The 18,618-nt window shown below is 43.9% G+C and overlaps 1 protein-coding gene across 3 annotated transcripts in view; it reads right to left on the bottom strand.

Moving 5' to 3' along the window:
* LOC126475389 (F-box/LRR-repeat protein 2) overlaps positions 1 to 18,618 on the bottom strand; it is a 710,612-nt gene that overhangs the window by 47,211 nt on the left and 644,783 nt on the right. For all 3 annotated transcript variants that reach the window (XM_050103215.1, XM_050103217.1, XM_050103216.1), the window contains one exon: positions 915 to 1,020. In XM_050103215.1, coding sequence (XP_049959172.1) covers positions 915 to 1,020 — 106 coding nt within the window. The remainder of the gene's footprint in view (positions 1 to 914; positions 1,021 to 18,618) is intronic.

The following is an 18,618-nucleotide window of genomic DNA, read 5'->3' as shown; positions in this document are numbered from 1 at the left end:
TGCTGTTTTTGTTGTTTCAGATGACCAGTTTCGGGCAATATCATCCATCTTTATATCATTTCTTGGAGTTGCAGAGTAATCAGTTTTAATTTCACTATAAGCTTCACTGTGATGTATCAGAGTATATGATAGTGAAACCGATTGTGCTGTTAAGCCTGGTTACTCTGTAACTATGAGAAATGATCTGAAGATGGGTGACACTGCCCAAAACCAGTCAGTTTGAAATAATAAAAGCAGTTTCAAATATAATTTTTAGTATTTCAGTATGATATGTCATTATGAAAATTGGAGAGTAACGTACATGAAAACAGATGAAAATATTGGCAATTTTTTTCATCCAAGCTAGGTGGCCCAATGGTAAGGCAATGGGTTATCCATATTTAGGTTTGCAGTGTTTCCTTAAATAACTCAAAGTAGTTCCTACGAAAAGGATGTGGTTAATTTTCTTCCCTACCCTTTCCATATCTGAGCTTGTACTCCAGCTCCAGTTATCTTGATGTTAACAGGAAGTAAACTCTCCTTTTCCACCTTTTGGTTAAATATTGTAAGAACTTCATTCTTGTATTAATCAAATTCCAAAAAAAATAAGATATGTATGCATGAGACAACAAAGCTAAAAGACATATTGGACAATATGGGAAGCACTTACGTATCAGATGTGCAAACAGAGGAAACTAAATAAAGGGCATGACCTGACATACAAACTTACTTAAGACATTAAAATTTCTGTCTGTATTGTGTGACTTTTCAGTGTTTCCTGCTTCATCTGTTGGAAAATGAAATGCTTTTTCTTAAAACATTATTACATTCAGTTACAGTTTCTGTTACGATCTAGTTTTAATCCTGAAGTATCATGTCACATGGTAGTATGGTATTTGCAAACTATTAGGCCAGGTATCATAAAGTAAACTTACTTGTTTGGTTCATAAGTAAACATCGAAGCCTGCGGCTGCGTTGGAATAAAGTTTTCAAACATGACCCAGTCACCTTGGCACAGAAGTTCACTGCCAGACATTCAAGCTGTAAGGATTAGCAGAGCTGCTTAATATGCTCACGCAAAATAAGTGAAACAAAATTCCAAGTATAACAATAATTCAGTATTACTAAAGTGCTTTTATAATTATTAAACCACATTAATCCTATACAATAAATACACAAGTGGCTACATGTTAGTGAGAAGTTAAAAGCTGTGAGACGCATAAATCTTATTGCTTCTAAAAGATTTATAACTTAACAGGTAAATGTACACACACACACACACACACACACACACACACACACACACACACACACACACGTGCACACTTGTGCCCCACATAGTGCTGGCTGGCTGGTTGGATGCACAACACCAGAAATGCACTTCAGGAAGTGGACAAGGGTGGGTGAGTAGAGGGAAAGGGAGGCAGGAGGCAGTAGGAGGGCTTGGGGTTGGGAAGCGAGTGGTTCAGAGGAAAGCAGTCAGTTTGCTGGCTCAATGTGGGAGGGAAGGTTGGCAGGTGAATGGACTAGGCCTGTGATGCATGGGTGTCAGAGCCAGAGGGAAGCAGCACACATTGAAGATGACAATGGCAAGTGAGCTGGGAGGGAGCGATAGGATAGAGGGAGGGGAAGGTGTTGGGCAGAGAGTGTGAGGACATTCAGGAAATGGAGATTCAGGCCAGGATTGTTCCAGGAGTGGAGGATGTGTTGCAAGGGTAAATCCCATCTGCGTAGTTCAGAAAAGCCGGTTGTGGACGGGAGGATCCAGATGGTCTCAGTTGTGAAGCAGCCATTGGAATTGAGCATGTTAAGTTCAATTGCATTTTGTGCCACAGGGTGGTCTTGTCCACAGTTTGACAGTGGCCATTCATTCTGGGGGACAGCTATTTGGACGTCATATTGACATAAAATACTGTGCAGTGATTGCAGCAGAGTTAGCAAATAACATAGCTGCTGAAACTTCCTGGCAGATTAAAACTGTGTGCCCAACCGAGACTCGAATTCGGGACCTTTGCCTTACGCGGGCAAGTGCTCTACCAACTGAGCTACCGAAGCACGACTCACGCCCGGTACTCACAGCTTTACTTCTGCAGGAGAGCTTCTGTAAAGTTTGGAAGGTAGGAGACGAGGTACTGGCAGAAGTAAAGCTGTGAGTACCGGGCGTGAGTCGAGCTTCGGTAGCTCAGATGGTAGAGCACTTGCCCGTGAAAGGTGAAGGTCCCGAGTTCGAGTCTCGGTCGGGCGCACAGTTTTAATCTGCCAGGAAGTTTCATATCAGCGCACACTCCGCTGCAGAGTGAAAATCTCATTCTGGAAACATAGCTGCTGTCACAAGTGGCCCATCTCTAAGGCAGTAAGGTCAGCCTGATTATAGTAAGAAGTGCTGGACTGTCTTCCACAGTGATATGATCCTTGTGGAAAGGAGTTGGGAATGGAAGTGGAATAGGGATGGAGTACAATGTTGTGCAGGTGTGATGGGCAATCGAACACCAGTTTAGGAAGCAGTGAGAAGGATAGCGGGTAGGATTTCACTCATTTCAGGGCATGATGATATATATTGAAAGCCCTCACAATGGATGAGAATCAGTTGGTCCAGTCCAGTCCAGGGTGGTACTGCGTGACAAAGGATGTGCTCCTTTGTAGCTGATTCTTGGGAGTGGGAGGGGGGGGGGGGGGGGGAGAGAGCGACTGAGGGTGTGAAGGGATATGACACGAGAAATATATTTTCAGAGTAAGTCTAGGGGATAGTGCCTGTCTGTAAAGGCCTTTGTGAGACCATCAGTATACTGGGCAATGGAGCTCTGGTCAATGTAGATATGCCATCCCCAGGTGGCCAGGCTCTGTGGGAGGGATTCTTTTGTTGTGGAAGGGATGACATTGTCAAAATGCAGGTACTGTTGGTGGTTGGAGAGTTTAATGTGGACCCAGATTGGAATGTATACCGCAAAGACAGGCTGGACAGTGAAGGGGGAGGCGTGTTTATAGCGATAAGCAGTGCAATAGTATCGAAGGAAATTGACGGAGATCCGAAATGTGAAATAATTTGGGTGAAGGTCACGGTTAAAGCAGGCTCAGACATGGTAATTGGATGTCGCTATAGGGCCCCTGGCTCAGCAGCTGTTGTGGCTGAGCACCTGAAGGATAATTTGGAAAATATTTCGAGTAGATTTCCCCACCATGTTATAGTTCTGGGTGGAGATTTTAATTTGCCGGATATAGACTGGGAGACTCAAACGTTCATAACGGGTGGAAGGGACAAAGAATGGAGTGAATTTTTTTTAATTGCTTTATCTGAAAACTACCTTGAGCAGTTAAACAGAGAACCGACTCGTGGCGATAACATATTAGACCTTCTGGTGACAAACAGACCCGAACTATTTGAAACAGTTAACACAGAACAGGGAATCAGCGATCATAAAGCGGTTACTGCATCGATGATTTCAGCCGTAAATAGAAATATTAAAAAAGATAGGAAGATTCTTCTGTTTAGAAAAAGTGACAAAAAGCAGATTACAGAGTACCTGACGGCTCAACACAAAAGTTTTGTCTCAAGTACAGATAGTGTTGACGATCAGTGGACGAAGTTGAAAACCATCGTACAATATGCGTTGGATGAGTATGTGCCAAGCAAGATCGTAGGAGATGGAAAAGAGCCACCGTGGTACAACAACCGAGTTAGAAAACTGCTGCGGAAGCAAAGGGAACTTCACAGCAAACATAAACATAGCCAAAGCCTTGCAGACAAACAAAAATTACGCAAAGCGAAATGTAGTGTGAGGAGGGCTATGCGAGAGGCGTTCAATGAATTCGAAAGTAAAGTTCTATGTACTGACTTGGCAGAAAATCCTAAGAAATTTTGGTCTTATGTCAAAGCGGTAGGTGGATCAAAACAAAATGTCCAGACACTCTGTGACCAAAATGGTACTGAAACAGAGGATGACAGACTAAAGGCCGAAATACTAAATGTCTTTTCCAAAACTGTTTCACAGAGGAAAACTGCACTGTAGTTCCTTCTCTAGATTGTCGCAAAGATGACAAAATGGTAGATATCGAAATAGACGACAGAGGGATAGAGAAACAATTAAAATCGCTCAAAAGAGGAAAGGCCGCTGGACCTGATGGGATACCAGTTCGATTTTACACAGAGTACGCTAAGGAACTTGCTCCCCTTCTTGCAGCGGTGTACCGTAGGTCTCTAGAAGAGCGTAGCGTTCCAAAGGATTGGAAAAGGGCGCAGGTCATCCCCATTTTCAAGAAGGGACGTCGAACAGATGTGTAGAACTATAGACCTATATCTCTAACGTCGATCAGTTGTAGAATTTTGGAACACGTAGTATGTTCGAGTATAATGGCTTTTCTGGAGACTAGAAATCTACTCTGTAGGAATCAGGATGGGTTTCGAAAAAGACGGTCGTGCGAAACCCAGCTCGCGCTATTCGTCCACGAGACTCAGAGGGCCATAGACATGGGTTCACAGGTAGATGCCGTGTTTCTTGACTTCCGCAAGGCGTTCGATACAGTTCCCCACAGTCGTTTAATGAACAAAGTAAGAGCATATGGACTATCAGACCAATTGTGTGATTGAATTGAAGAGTTCCTAGATAACAGAACGCAGCATGTCATTCTCAATGGAGAGAAGTCTTCCGAAGTAAGAGTGATTTCAGGTGTGCCGCAGGGGAGTGTCATAGGACCGTTGCTATTCACAATATACATAAATGACCTTGTGGATGACATCGGAAGTTCACTGAGGCTTTTTGCAGATGATGCTGTGGTATATCGAGAGGTTGTAACAATGGAAAATTGTACTGAAATGCGGGAGGATCTGCAGTGAATTGACGCATGGTGCAGGGAATGGCAATTGAATCTTAATGTAGACAAGTGTAATGTGCTGCGAATACAAAGAAAGATAGATCCCTTATCATTTAGCTACAAAATAGCAGGTCAGCAACTGGAAGCAGTTAATTCCATAAATTATCTGGGAGTACGCATCAGGAGTGATTTAAAATGGAATGATCATATAAAGTTGATCGTCGGTAAAGCAGATGCCAGACTGAGATTCATTGGAAGAATCCTAAGGAAATGCAATCTCAAAACAAAGGAAGTAGGTTACAGTACGCTTGTTCGCCCACTGCTTGAATACTGCTCAGCAGTGTGGGATCGTTACCAGATAGGGTTGATAGAAGAGATAGAGAAGATCCAACGGAGAGCAGCGCGCTTCGTTACAGGATCGTTTAGTAATTGCGAAAGCGTCACGGAGATGATAGATAAACTCCAGTGGAACACTCTGCAGGAGAGACGCTCAGTAGCTCGGTACGGGCTTTTGTTAAAGTTTCGAGAACATACCTTCACCGAAGAGTCAAGCAGTATATTGCTCCCTCCTACGTATATCCCGCGAAGAGACCATGAGGATAAAATCAGAGAGATTAGAGCCCACACAGAAGCATACCGACAACCTTTCTTTCCACGAACAATACGAGACTGGAATAGAAGGAAGAACCGATAGAGGTACTCAGGGTACCCTCCGCCACACACCATCAGGTGGCTTGCGGAGTATGTATGTAGATGTAGAAGTGTGGATGGAGCCATCAGAGAGGAGGAGGTCAATGTCCAGGATGTGACATGTTGGGTTGAGGGGATCAAGTGAAGTGGATGGGAAAGAAAGATTTGCACTTTTGAAGGAATGAGGATAGTGTGTTTTGATTCTTGTGAAGGAATTAGGAGAGTGTGTTCTTAGTAGAACTGACTGATGTATATTTGTTGCTTACAAAATCAAGTATTTTATTGTGGACAATCTGACTTCTGTACAAATTCAGTGAGATAATTATAAATAATTGTTGTAAAAATTTTTTTTTATTTGATGGTTCATGGCTACAACAGCCTAAGAGTTACCACATACATCTCACTGTATTGAGCACTGACAAGTTTAGTGATAAGTTTGCTATTATGTTTTACATGAAAATATGTTTACAGTTTTTTGACTTACTCCACAATCATGAGGACCATTTCACTTGGGACCTATAGAAAGTACATTACCATATCTGATGTTTTTGTTTGTAAATATTTATTTTGTACTTCTGTTTGCAGATATGTTCTGCATCCTGGAGGATTTCCTCAATACGGATCTATTGGAACACTAAGTAAATTTCCTCTAATCTAATCACATACTACAAATCCACTCCAACTTTCAAGGCCTTTCTGGAATTTGTGCCTCCACTTATCTGATACAAATGATCCTTTCTTGGAAGCTGATAACACATTTGCATTAAAGCCATTGTGCATCAGATTACTGATGAACTGTACAAGGTCTCTAGAGGGAGCTTGATAATGGGATTACGACGCTCAAAATATTACATACTGCTTGATAGTTGCTATGGAATAGACTCATTGTTGGATGGGAATAACCACAGGCAATGATCGACAACATGAAACACAGCACATACTTAACAGAGCTGGAATGGTTTATTTATAGTGAAAAACTGTACAGATTTCACCGCCATAGGAAACCAAGACAACAAACATAAATAGTGTTCTCATTTGACACAGGTCAGACTCCCAACGTGAAGGTGGATATCAGACTCCTGGTAAGGAGTATGTCCTCCTTAGGCACATTTTGCACCTATTTTCACGTTGGCTATCAAACTGGTTCTGAGTCATTGACTGATACTGTCCAACTCCTATCTTGAGGCAGTTTCCAGTTGTTGCATGGTTTGGGGAAGGGTGTTCATTGAGAAATGTGTCTGCCAAGAGCATCCCAGGCATGCTGAATAGAATTTGGGTCCAGGGAGTAAGCAGGCCATTCCATAAATTCAATATTTTCACTTTCTAGTGTGTCCGACAGCACAGCAGTCCTGTGTGGGCAGGCATTGTCATCCATAAACAGAAAAGTGGGACCTACTGCACCCCTAAACAGAAGGACATGACCTAGAATGATCTACCTGCAGTACCGCTGTACTGTAACAGTATCTCATGCAAAGATATGCAGTGGTGTTTGGCCATCGGTCATACTGCCTGCCCACATCATAATGCCTAGGCCATACCGATGACATACATGAACATTCAGTGGTATGTAACATGTTTCTCTCTCTCTCCACATTAACTGATGGCTAGAATCACACACCACAGTCAAATGAGATTTGTCAGAGAACATCACGCTAGACAGCTGTTGCTGACACCAGCCAACCTTCTCCCTACACCAACAACCTCTTTCTTGACAATGGCATTGATGGAGTGAGCTGCATTAAACAGGCTTCCAAGCATAAAAACCAGTCTGATTTAATAACTATGAAATGGTTTTTGTGGAGACACATGTACTGGTAGTGGCTGCTAGGTCTGCAGCGTCTGCCCAGAGTGAGATATCTGTTCCTTGCCACCAATGGGGCTGCAGATCGATCCCCTTGCAGTGTGGTAGTCTGTCTATGCTTTTATATAGCATGTCATCTCTTTCAGAGACCTTTTTAAACGCAAGATGACACTTTTGGATACGTTCATTACTATGGCCATAGTAGTGACACACTGACCGCATTCAAGCCATCCAGCTGCTTGTCCACGATTGTAAGCATTCAAATGATGTCTTGCAGATATGTTGCCATGCTGTTGTTGTTGTTGTGGCGTTCAAAACGTTGTTGTTGTTGTGGTCTTCAGTCCTGAGACTGGTTTGATGCAGCTCTCCATGCTACTCTATCCTCTGCAAACTTCTTCATCTCCCAGTACTTACTGCAACCTACATCCTTCTGAATCTGCTTGGTGTATTCATCTCTTGGTCTCCCTCTACGATTTTTACCCTCCACGCTGCCCTCCAATACTAAATTGGTGATCCCTTGATGCCTCAGAACATGTCCTACCAACCGATCCCTTCTTCTAGTCAAGTTGTGCCACAAACTCCTCTTCTCTCCAATTCTATTCAATACCTCCTCATTAGTTATGTGATCTACCCATCTAATCTTCAGCATTCTTCTGTAGCACCACATTTCGAAAGCTTCTATTCTCTTCTTGTCTGAACTATTTATCGTCCATGTTTCACCTCCATACATGGCTACACTCCATGCAAATACTTTCAGAAACGACTTCCTGACACTTAAATCTATACTCGATGTCAACATATTTCTCTTCTTCAAAAACGCTTTACTTCCCATTGCCAGTCTGCATTTTATATCCTCACTACTTCGACCATTATCAGTTATTTTGCTCCCCAAACAGCAAAACTCCTCTACTACTTTAAGTGTTTCATTTCCTAATCTAATACCCTCAGCGTCACCCGACTTAATTCGACTACATTCAATTATCCTCGTTTTGCTTTTGTTGATGTTCATCTTATATCCTCCTTTCAAGACACTGTCCATTCCGTTCAACTGCTCTTCCAAGTTCTTTGCTGTCTCTGACAGAATTACAATGTCATCGGCGAACCTCAACATTTTTATTTCTTCTCCATGGATTTTAATACCTACTCCGAATTTTTCTCTTGTTTCCTTTACTGCTTGCTCAATATACAGATTGAATAACATCGGGGAGAGGCTACAACCCTGTCTCACTCCCTTCCCAACCACTGCTTCCCTTTCAAGCCCCTCAACTCTTATAACTGCCATTCGGTTTCTATATAAATTGTAAATAGCCTTTCGCTCCCTGTGTTTTACACCTGCCACCTTCAGAATTTGAAAGAGAGTATTCCAGTCAACATTGTCAAAAGCTTTCTCTAAGTCTACAAATGCTAGAAACGCAGGTTTACCTTTCCTTAATCTATCTTCTAAGGTAAGTCGTAGGGTCGGTATTGCCTCACGTGTTCCAATATTTCTACGGAATCCAAACTGATCTTCCCCAAGGTCGGCTTCTACTAGTTTTTCCATTCGTCTGTAAGGAATTCGCGTTAGTATTTTGCAGCCGTGACTTATTAAACTGATAGTTCGGTAATTTTCACATCTGTCAACACCTGCTTTCTTTGGAATTGGAATTATTATGTTCTTCTTGAAGCCTGAGGGTATTTCGCCTGTCTCATACATCTTGCTCACCAGATGGTAGAGTTTTGTCATGACTGGCTCTCCCAAGGCCATCAGTAGTTCTAATGGAATGTTGTCTACTCCCGGGGCCTTGTTTCGACTCAGGTCTTTCAGTACTCTGTCAAACTCTTCACGCAGTATCATATCTCCCATTTCATCTTCATTTACATCCTCTTCCATTTCCATAATATTGTGCTCAAGTACATCGCCCTTGTATAGACCCTCTATATACTCATTCCATCTTTCTGCTTTCCCTTCTTTGCTTAGAACTGGGTTTCCATCTGAGCTCTTGATATTCATACAAGTGGTTCTCCTTTCTCCAAAGGTCTCTTTAATTTTCCTGTAGGCAGTATCTATCTTACCCCTAGTGAGATAAGCCTCTACATCCTTACATTTATCCTCTAGCCATCCCTGCTTAGCCATTTTGCACTTCCTGTCGATCTCATTTTTGAGACGTTGGTATTTCTTTTTGCCTGCTTCATTTACTGCATTTTTATATTTTCTCCTTTCATCAATTAAATTCAATATTTCTTCTGCTACCTAAGGATTTCTACTTGCCCTCGTCTTTTTACTTACTTGATCCTGTGCTGCCTTCACTACTTCATCCCTCAAAGCTACCCATTCTTCTTCTACTGTATTTCTTTCCCCCATTCCTGCCATTTGTTCCCTTACGCTCTCCCTGAAACTCTGTACAACCTCTGGTTTAATCAGTTTATCCAGGTCCCATCTCCTTAAATTCCCACCTTTTTGCAGTTTCTTCAGTTTTAATCAACAGTTCATAACCAATAGATTGTGGTCAGAGTCCACATCTGCCCCTGGAAATGTCTTACAATTTAAAACTTGGTTCCTAAATCTCTGTCTTACCATTATATAATCTATCTGAAATCTGTCAGTATCTCCAGGCTTCTTCCATGTATACAACCTTCTTTTATGATTCTTGAACCAAGTGTTAGCTATGATTAAGTTGTGCTCTGTGCAAAATTCTACCAGGCGGCTTCCTCTTTCATTTCTTAGCCCCAATCCATATTCACCTACTACGTTTCCTTCTCTCCCTTTTCCTACTACCGAATTCCAATCACCCATGACTATTAAATTTTGGTCTTCCTTCACTATCTGAATAATTTCTTTTATTTCATCATACATTTCTTCAATTTCTTCGTCATCTGCAGAGCTAGTTGGCAAATAAACTAGTACTACTGTAGTAGGCATGGGCTTCGTGTCTATCTTGGCCACAATAATGCGTTCACTATGCTGTTTGTAGTAGCTTACCCGCATTCCTTTCTCTTTATTCATTATTAAACCTACTCCCGCATTACCCCTATTTGAATTTGTATTTATAATCCTGTATTCGCCTAACCAAAAGTCTTGTTCCTCCTGCCACCGAACTTCACTAATTCCCACTACATCTAACTTTAACCTATCCATTTCCCTTTTTAAATTTTCTAACCTACCTGCCCAATTAAGGGATCTGACATTCCACGCTCCGATCCGTAGAACGCCAGTTTTCCTTCTCCTGATAACGACGTCCTCTTGAGTAGTCCCCGCCCGGAGATCCGAATGGGGGACTATTTTACCTCCGGAATATTTTACCCAAGAGGATGCCATCATCATTTAACGATACAGTAAAGCTGTATGCCCCCGGGAAAAATTACGGCTGTAGTTTCCCCTTGCTTTCAACCGTTCGCAGTACCAGCACAGCAAGGCCGTTTTGGTTAATGTTACAAGGCCAGATCAGTCAATCATCCAGACTGTTGCCCCTGCAACTACTGAAAAGGCTGCTGCCCCTCTTCAGGAACCACACGTTTGTCTGGCCTCTCAACAGATACCCCTCCGTTGTGGTTGCACCTACGGCACGGCTATCTGTATCGCTGAGGCATGCAAGCCTGCCCACCAACGGCAAGGTCCATGGTTCATGGGGGGGCATACCACACCACACCATACCACACGAAATGTCACACTAATCGGTTCTCGGTTAAGACCACATTGCAGCGTACCACTGAGACCATATGGTCTTCCTAAAGTGCATAAAGAAGGTCTGCCTTTACGGCCTATAGTGAGTAATATTGACGCACCTACATATGATTTAGACAAACATCTAGCTTCTTTGCTGAGACCATTTGTTGACAAATGTTCACGTCATATACGGAACTCTGCTGATTTTATCATCAGACTGGGGGCTCTCCACTTAAGTAGTTCGGATCTTCTAGTGAGTTTTGATGTAGTTTCCCTTTTCACAAAAGTGCCTCTTGCGGATTCCTTGATTCTAATTGGTCAACAGTTTGAATCGGACATCACTACTTTGTTTCGACATGCTCTTTCCTCAACTTATTTTATGTTTAACCAGGAATATTTTGAACAGTCTGACGGTGTCGCCATGGGCAGCCCTCTGTCTCCTCTGGTGGCTAACCTTTTTATGGAGGATTTTGAGAAGAGAGTACTTCAATCAGCGGTTTGTAAACCAACTGTTTTTTGGATATACTTGGGTGATACTTTCATAGTGTGGCCCCAAGTTAATGGAGTTTTTTCATCATCTTAACTCCATCCATGAGAATATGGAACTAGAGAAAGATGGCTGCCTTCCATTCCTGGATGTTTTGGTTAAACGGAAGAGTGACGGCACGGTGGGACATTCTGTCTATCGTAAGCCCACTCACAATGATTTGTATTTGCATTCTTCAAGTTTCCATCACCCATCCTAGACCAAGAGTGTACTTAAAACCCTTGTGCACAGGGCACATACGGTGTCGGATGCAGAGAATTTGCCTAAGGAACTTACACATTTGAGGACGGTGTTCAGAGACAATGGGTACTCGACCCAGCAAATTAACAGGGCCTTCTCAACTAGAGCCAGGAACCGGGAAATGGATAAAGAGGAGAACGCGCCAGCCAAGTCCCTAGCTTTTCTTCCCTTCGTTGGAAATATCTCCTTCAAGATGGCGAGGATTATTAATAATTTTCATGTGAAAGTGGTTTTTCGTCCGCCTTTTAAGATTACGGATTTGTTTGGATCGGTGAAGGATGATTTGTTACTGTGGAAGGCGGGAATTTGCAAAATACCGTGTCAATGTGGTGTGGCCTGTATAGGACAGACAACGCGTACAGTGGAAGAGCGTTGTACAGAACATCAGCGTTGCACTCGCCTAATGCAACCCAGTAAGTCTGCTGTTGCAGAACATTGTATTTATAATCGACATTCAATGGAGTACGACAAAACTTCGATTTTGGCCACAGCAACAACTTTTTGGGACTCCATTATCAAAGAATCCGTTGAAATACGCGTTGCGGGAAATCTAATGAACCGTGACAGTGATTACCAATTGAATAACGCATGGAATTCCGTCATCTCCGAAATTTGCTCGAGACGAAGACGCCAGGAGACTTCGATAGCTGCGGCCAGCGACAATACCGACGGCAGCTGAGTACTGCAGTTCCACCAGCGAGGGCGCTGCCGCTGGGCGATGTGGCCCTTCTGTCTCCGCGACTGCAACGCATGCGCGGCAGTACTATCAGCGCACTACGCAAGACGGAGCGGAGAACGTCTTCGTCAGTCCTCGTTCGGCTCACCTGAAGGTGGCTGGCAGTTGTCCAGCCGAAATATCGTGCAATGAAGTTTACGACGACCGGCTGCAAGCCCGAAATCTTTTTGAACCATCCAACGTGACTGTCTCCATGCAGCATCGCGCGCTGCTGGTAAAGCTCTTTTACAAGAACGGTGGCTGTGCACCAGTAGCCCTACAGAAGTTCTGGACACTCAGGGGTATGAAAAAAGGCATTGGTCCGATGCCTGCTAATGGTCTGGAGAAAATGATTACAAAATTGGAAAAGACGGGTTCTTTTGAAGTGCAATGTGGCAGAGGAAGCAAAGCAGCTGATCTGACGTTTGTCGAAGATGTGATCACAGCATTGCAGGAGGGTTGGTCTGCACAAGGAATTGCCTCAACATTGGACATGCCTGTGAGCACGGTGCATAAAATCCCACGAAACATCCTGCATTGCTATCCATACGAAATCACCCATGTTCGGGAGCCGCTTTCTGCTGAACTGACTGCAAGACGATTTCTTGCTCGCATAGAAGTGAACTGTGAATAGCCACTGAAAATTCTGTGGACAGACGATTTTCGTTTCCATCTCCAAGGACATGCCAGTATGCAGAATTCCCGAATATGGACAATGGAAAATCCGCACGCACATCAACCGCTGCCACTTGATTCTGCAAAGGTGGCTGTGTAGTAGGGGTTTGTGGCATCGTTCGTCGTAGGCCCGTGTTTCTTCGAGGAGGTGAGTCGTGAGGGTCCTATTACTTGTACCGCCATTGGCAAACTCTTTTGCGCACCAACGTCACTCCAACTCTTTAACAGCGTGGATGTAACGGTAGAGTCATTTTTATGCAAGATGGCGCTCCCCGCACAGTGCATAGCCAGTGAAACGGCTGCTACAGACCTGACTTCTGACTAAGAGATTATCTGAAAGATGTGTTTAGTGCTACAATAACGCAAGTAGCGGAAATTGAATCCACGCATTGCTCAACACATTCTGAACGTGACCCCAGAGACACTCCGATCTGTCGCGAAACGCGCTGTTTCTCGATTTCCACATGTGGCAGGCACTGGTGGACAGCGTATTGAACATGTCTTGCGCCAGTCTCACGACAAGCAGAAATCGATATCATTTTGCTTTTTATGCCGTTTTTGGCCCCAGGACTATTAAAACCCGATTTTTTACATCCGTTGTCTTACGACTTTGCCGTGGTGGATGGACCTACATCACTGAAAGTGCTACAACTGTTGACCGTCAAACTTGCGCAGTCATACACATTGAACAGTACAGATGAGGTAATGTGTAACTCAAAAAATAGCCGTCGTTTTGCGATTTGTGTGTTATTCGTAGCCGACCTCATTTACGTTAACGTTTACAGCGCCATCTACTGATCAAATTTCCGTTAATCTTTTTTGTTCCGTCACGTTTCCCCTGCATCAATAACACGCTTTCCAGATTGAACTTCATTCTGAGCAGTAGTTCTCTTTCTACAGCGTTTTGGAACAGGAACTTTAATAATGGACACATTTTATATTATAATAATGAAAGTTTTTGAAGTGATTTTTGATGAAGCAGAAATACCAACGGCGTCCTCCAACCTAATGACCAATCCTACAGCCAACACTTCGGCGGTGGATACGTCTTTCAAGACGATAATGAACGACCAGAGCAAGATCACCTTGTGAACACCTACCTCCAGGTGGCAATAAGAAACCGAACGGTCGGCCTACGGTATATGCAGACATTAACCCGTTCAGCATGCTTCACACATATTAAAACGTGCAGTACGTCGCAACAGGAACCCTCCTTGCAAAGTCGATGACCTCATGAGGACCACAGTAAAGAATGGCTTAGGCTTGATTAGCAATGTCTCGACCACCTTGACGATAGCTTGCCAAGGTGGACCGAAAAATGTTGCTGTGGACAGGGCAGAGCAACAACCCAGCAGTAGATGGTTATTTCACAGCTGTACAAGTCCTCATACTTTCGAACAGAACGTCTTTAGTTTGGAATTTTATGTTTCGCTTTTATTTCACAGTAAAGGCTTTTTTTTCCTTCTTTTCTGCTCCGCTTGAATGTAAGTCCAGATACTAGACACTTCCGCAAGTACGCAGATGGTGCAGAACATTTTTTGAGCGCTTCAGCTACGTAGTGGGTCTTTCCCTTCTGATCACATTGTTGCGTACATACTATCAATAACCAACATTTGCTCCCAAATGCAGCGCATCTCACGCATGGTTGACGTTGTAGTAAACACCGTGAGAGGGGGCTCAGTGGTTTGGACACTGGACATGCATTCCAAAGGAATGATCTGTATTTACCGCAGTTTCTTCTAAATCCATTATGGCGGATGCCGGCAAAATTGCCAAGATAATCATCCTTCCTCTTTCCTTCCTCATCTTTGTCCTCTCCGTGCTAGAGCTCCATCACCAATGACCTCGTCGTCGGAACGATGACGTAGCTGTTCATTTTTTTTTAAAAAAACGCATTAATTTAGTTCGAGCACTTAATGCTGTGCTGCACCAGAAGTAACGTATCGTTTATGTGTGTGTGTGTGTGTGTGTGTGTGTGTGTGTGTGTGTGTGTGTGTGTGTGTGTGTGTGTGTGCGTGTGTGTGTGTGTGTGTGAAACGTACCAGCGTCATACAACACACTGTCAGATGTGTTTCTCATTGTAAATTTCCCATGCATTCAGCACATGCTGGCTGCCGCACCAAATGCGCCCTCTTGTCTGTGTAACCTACAAATTGCAACATACACTGAGATGACGAAAGTCATGGGATACCTCCTAATATAGTGTCGGACCTCCTTTTGCCCGGTGTAGTCCAGCAAGTCGACATGGCATGGACAAAACAAGTCGTTGGAAGTCCCCTGCGGAAATACCCAGCCATACTACCTCTACAGCCGTCCACGATTGCGAAAGTGTTGCCGCTATGGGATTTTATACACTAACTGACCTCTCGATTATAGCCCCATACATATTCGATGGGATTCATGTTGGGCGATCTGCGAGGCCTAGTCATTTGCTCGAATTGTCCAAAATGTTCTCCAAACCATTAGCGAACAATTGTGACCTGATGGTATGGCGCAATGTCATCCATAAAAATTCCATCGTTGTTTGGGAACATGAAGCCCATGAATGGCTGCAGATGGTCTCCAAAGAGCCGAACATAACCATTTCCAGTCAATGATCGCTTTAATTGGACCAGAGAAGTCAGTCTATTCCATGTAAACACAGCCCACACGATTATGGAACCAGCACCTGCTTGCATAGTGCCTTGTTGACAACTGGCGTCCATGTCTTCATGGGGTGTGGCCCACACTCAAACCCTACCATCAGCTCTTACCAACGGAAATTGGGACTCATCTGACCAGGCCACGGTTTTCCAGTCGTCCAGGGTCCAATCGATGTGGTCAGGCGCGCAGGAGAGGCGCTGCAGGCGATGTCGTGCTGTCAGCAAAAGCACTTGCGTCAGTCGTCTGCTGCCATAGCCCATTAACGCCAAATTTCGTCGCACTGTCCTAGCGAACTAAATTCTGCGGTTATTTCACGCTGTGTTGCTTGTCTGTTCACATTGACAACTCTCCGCACACGCCGCTGCTCTCGGTCGTTAAGTGAACGTTGTCGATCAGTGCGTTGTCCATGGTGAAAGGTAATATCCGAAATTTGGTATTTTTGGTAGACTCTTGACATTGTCGATCTCGGAATATTGAATTCCCTAACGATCTCCGAAATGGAATGTTACATGCCTCTAGCTCCAACTAGCATTCCACTTCAGAGTCTGCTAAATCCGTCGTGCGACCACAAACACGTCGGATACCTTTTCTCGTGAGTCACCTAAGTATGGATGACAGCTCCGCCAATGCACTGCCCTTTTATACTTTTATACCTTGTGTACATGATACTACTGGTATCTGTACACTCGTATGTACATAGTGCTATCCCATGACTTTTGTCACCTCAGTGTGAGCAGTATTCATTTCAAACCCACGGTGATAAGGCAAATTCTCTGTGACAAAGCCTTAATTTCGATCATTTGCCTGTCATACCTTGCTTTAAATTTCCCGTTGAAAAATTGCAGTTGCCTCGTTCTACGAGGGGCGTCACGTCAGTCTCCCACCAAACACAAACACACACACACACACACACACACACACACACACACACACACACACACACACACACACACACACACAGCTATTTAGCATCACCTTGCTCGATGATTCGAGGGACATTCAATACGTAATGCAACATGTTTTTCCTGAAAGAAGTTGATTTTACTCAATATTCCAATACACCACATTATTCCCTACTCTATTGGGTACAAAACCCTACTTGTCAACATAATCTCCGTTAAAAGCGACGGCCTTACGCCACCTTACCGTGAGCCGATGCGCAAAACTATAGACCTATATCTCTGACGTCGATCTCTTGTAGAATTTTAGAACATGTTTTTTGCTCGAGTATCATGTCGTTTTTGGAAACCCAGAATCTACTATGTAGGAATCAACATGGATTCCGGAAACAGCGATCGTGTGAGACCCAACTCGCTTTATTTGTTCATGAGACCCATAAAATATTAGATACAGGCTCCCAGGTAGATGCTATTTTTCTTGACTTCCGGAAGGCGTTCGATACAGTTCCGCACTGTCGCCTGATAAACAAAGTAAGAGCCTACGGAATATCAGACCAGCTGTGTGGCTGGATTGAAAAGTTTTTAGCAAACAGAACACAGCATGTTGTTATCAATGGAGAGACGTCTACAGACGTTAAAGTAACCTCTGGCGTGCCACAGGGGAGTGTTATGGTACCGTTGCTTTTCACAATATATATAAATGACCTAGTAGATAGTGTCGGAAGTTCCATGCGGCTTTTCGCGGATGATGCTGTAGTATACAGAGAAGTTGCAGCATTAGAAAATTGTAGCGAAATGCAGGAAGATCTGCAGCGGATAGGCACTTGGTGCAGGGAGTGGCAACTGACCCTTAACATAGACAAATGTAATGTATTGCGAATACACAGAAAGAAGGATCCTTTATTGTATGATTATATGATAGCGGAACAAACACTGGTAGCAGTTACTTCTGTAAAATATCTGGGAGTATGCGTGCGGAACGATTTGAAGTGGAATGATCATATAAAATTAATTGTTGGTAAGGCGGGTACCAGGTTGACATTCATTGGGAGAGTGCTTAGAAAATGTAGTCCATCAACAAAGGAGGTGGCTTACAAAACACTCGTTCGACCTATAGTTGAGTATTGCTCATCAGTGTGGGATCCGTACCAGATCGGTCTGACGGAGGAGATAGAGAAGATCCAAGGAAGAGCGGCGCGTTTCGTCACAGGGTTATTTGGTAACCGTGATAGCGTTACGGAGATGTTTAATAAACTCAAGTGGCAGACTCTGCAAGAGAGGCGCTCTGCATCGCGGTGTAGCTTGCTCGCCAGGTTTCGAGAGGGTGCGTTTCTGGATGAGGTATCGAATATATTGCTTCCCCCTACTTATACCTCCCGAGGAGATCACGAATGTAAAATTAGAGAGATTAGAGCGCGCACGGAGGCTTTCAGACAGTCGTTCTTCCCGCGAACCATACGCGACTGGAACAGGAAAGGGAGGTAATGACAGTGGTACGTAAAGTGCCCTCCGCCACACACCGTTGGGTGGCTTGCGGAGTATAAATGTAGATGTAGATGTAGATGTAGACCTGTATGCCCACATGGTATGACTGTACTGCTCGACGTCGCAGCCGGCGTCTTGCTGCATTAATAACCTCAGTGTCATCCACGTACTGCTTCCCCTGAGTGCACTCTTCATTGGGCCAAACAGACGGAAGGTGTGAGGTCTGAGCTGTAGGGTGAATGAGGAAGAACAGTACAGCGAAGTTTTGTGAGCTCCCTTCGAATGTGCAGACTTGTGTGTGGCCTTGCGTTGTCATGAAGAAAGAGAAGCTCGTTTCAGTTTTTGTGGTGATGAACATGGTGAGGTTGTTTCTTCAATTTCCTGAGGGTAGCACAATAGACTTCAGTGTTGATCGTTACAGCATGAGGGATGACATAAAACAGTATAAGCCCTTCAGAGTCCCAGAAGACCGTCGCCATGACTTCACCAGCT

Source organism: Schistocerca serialis, chromosome 4, assembly GCF_023864345.2.
Source record: "Schistocerca serialis cubense isolate TAMUIC-IGC-003099 chromosome 4, iqSchSeri2.2, whole genome shotgun sequence".
In the NCBI taxonomy this organism is placed as follows: Eukaryota; Metazoa; Arthropoda; class Insecta; order Orthoptera; family Acrididae; genus Schistocerca; species Schistocerca serialis.
The sequence above is the reverse complement of the archived record's forward strand: the minus strand, read 5'-3'. Positions and strand labels throughout refer to the sequence as shown.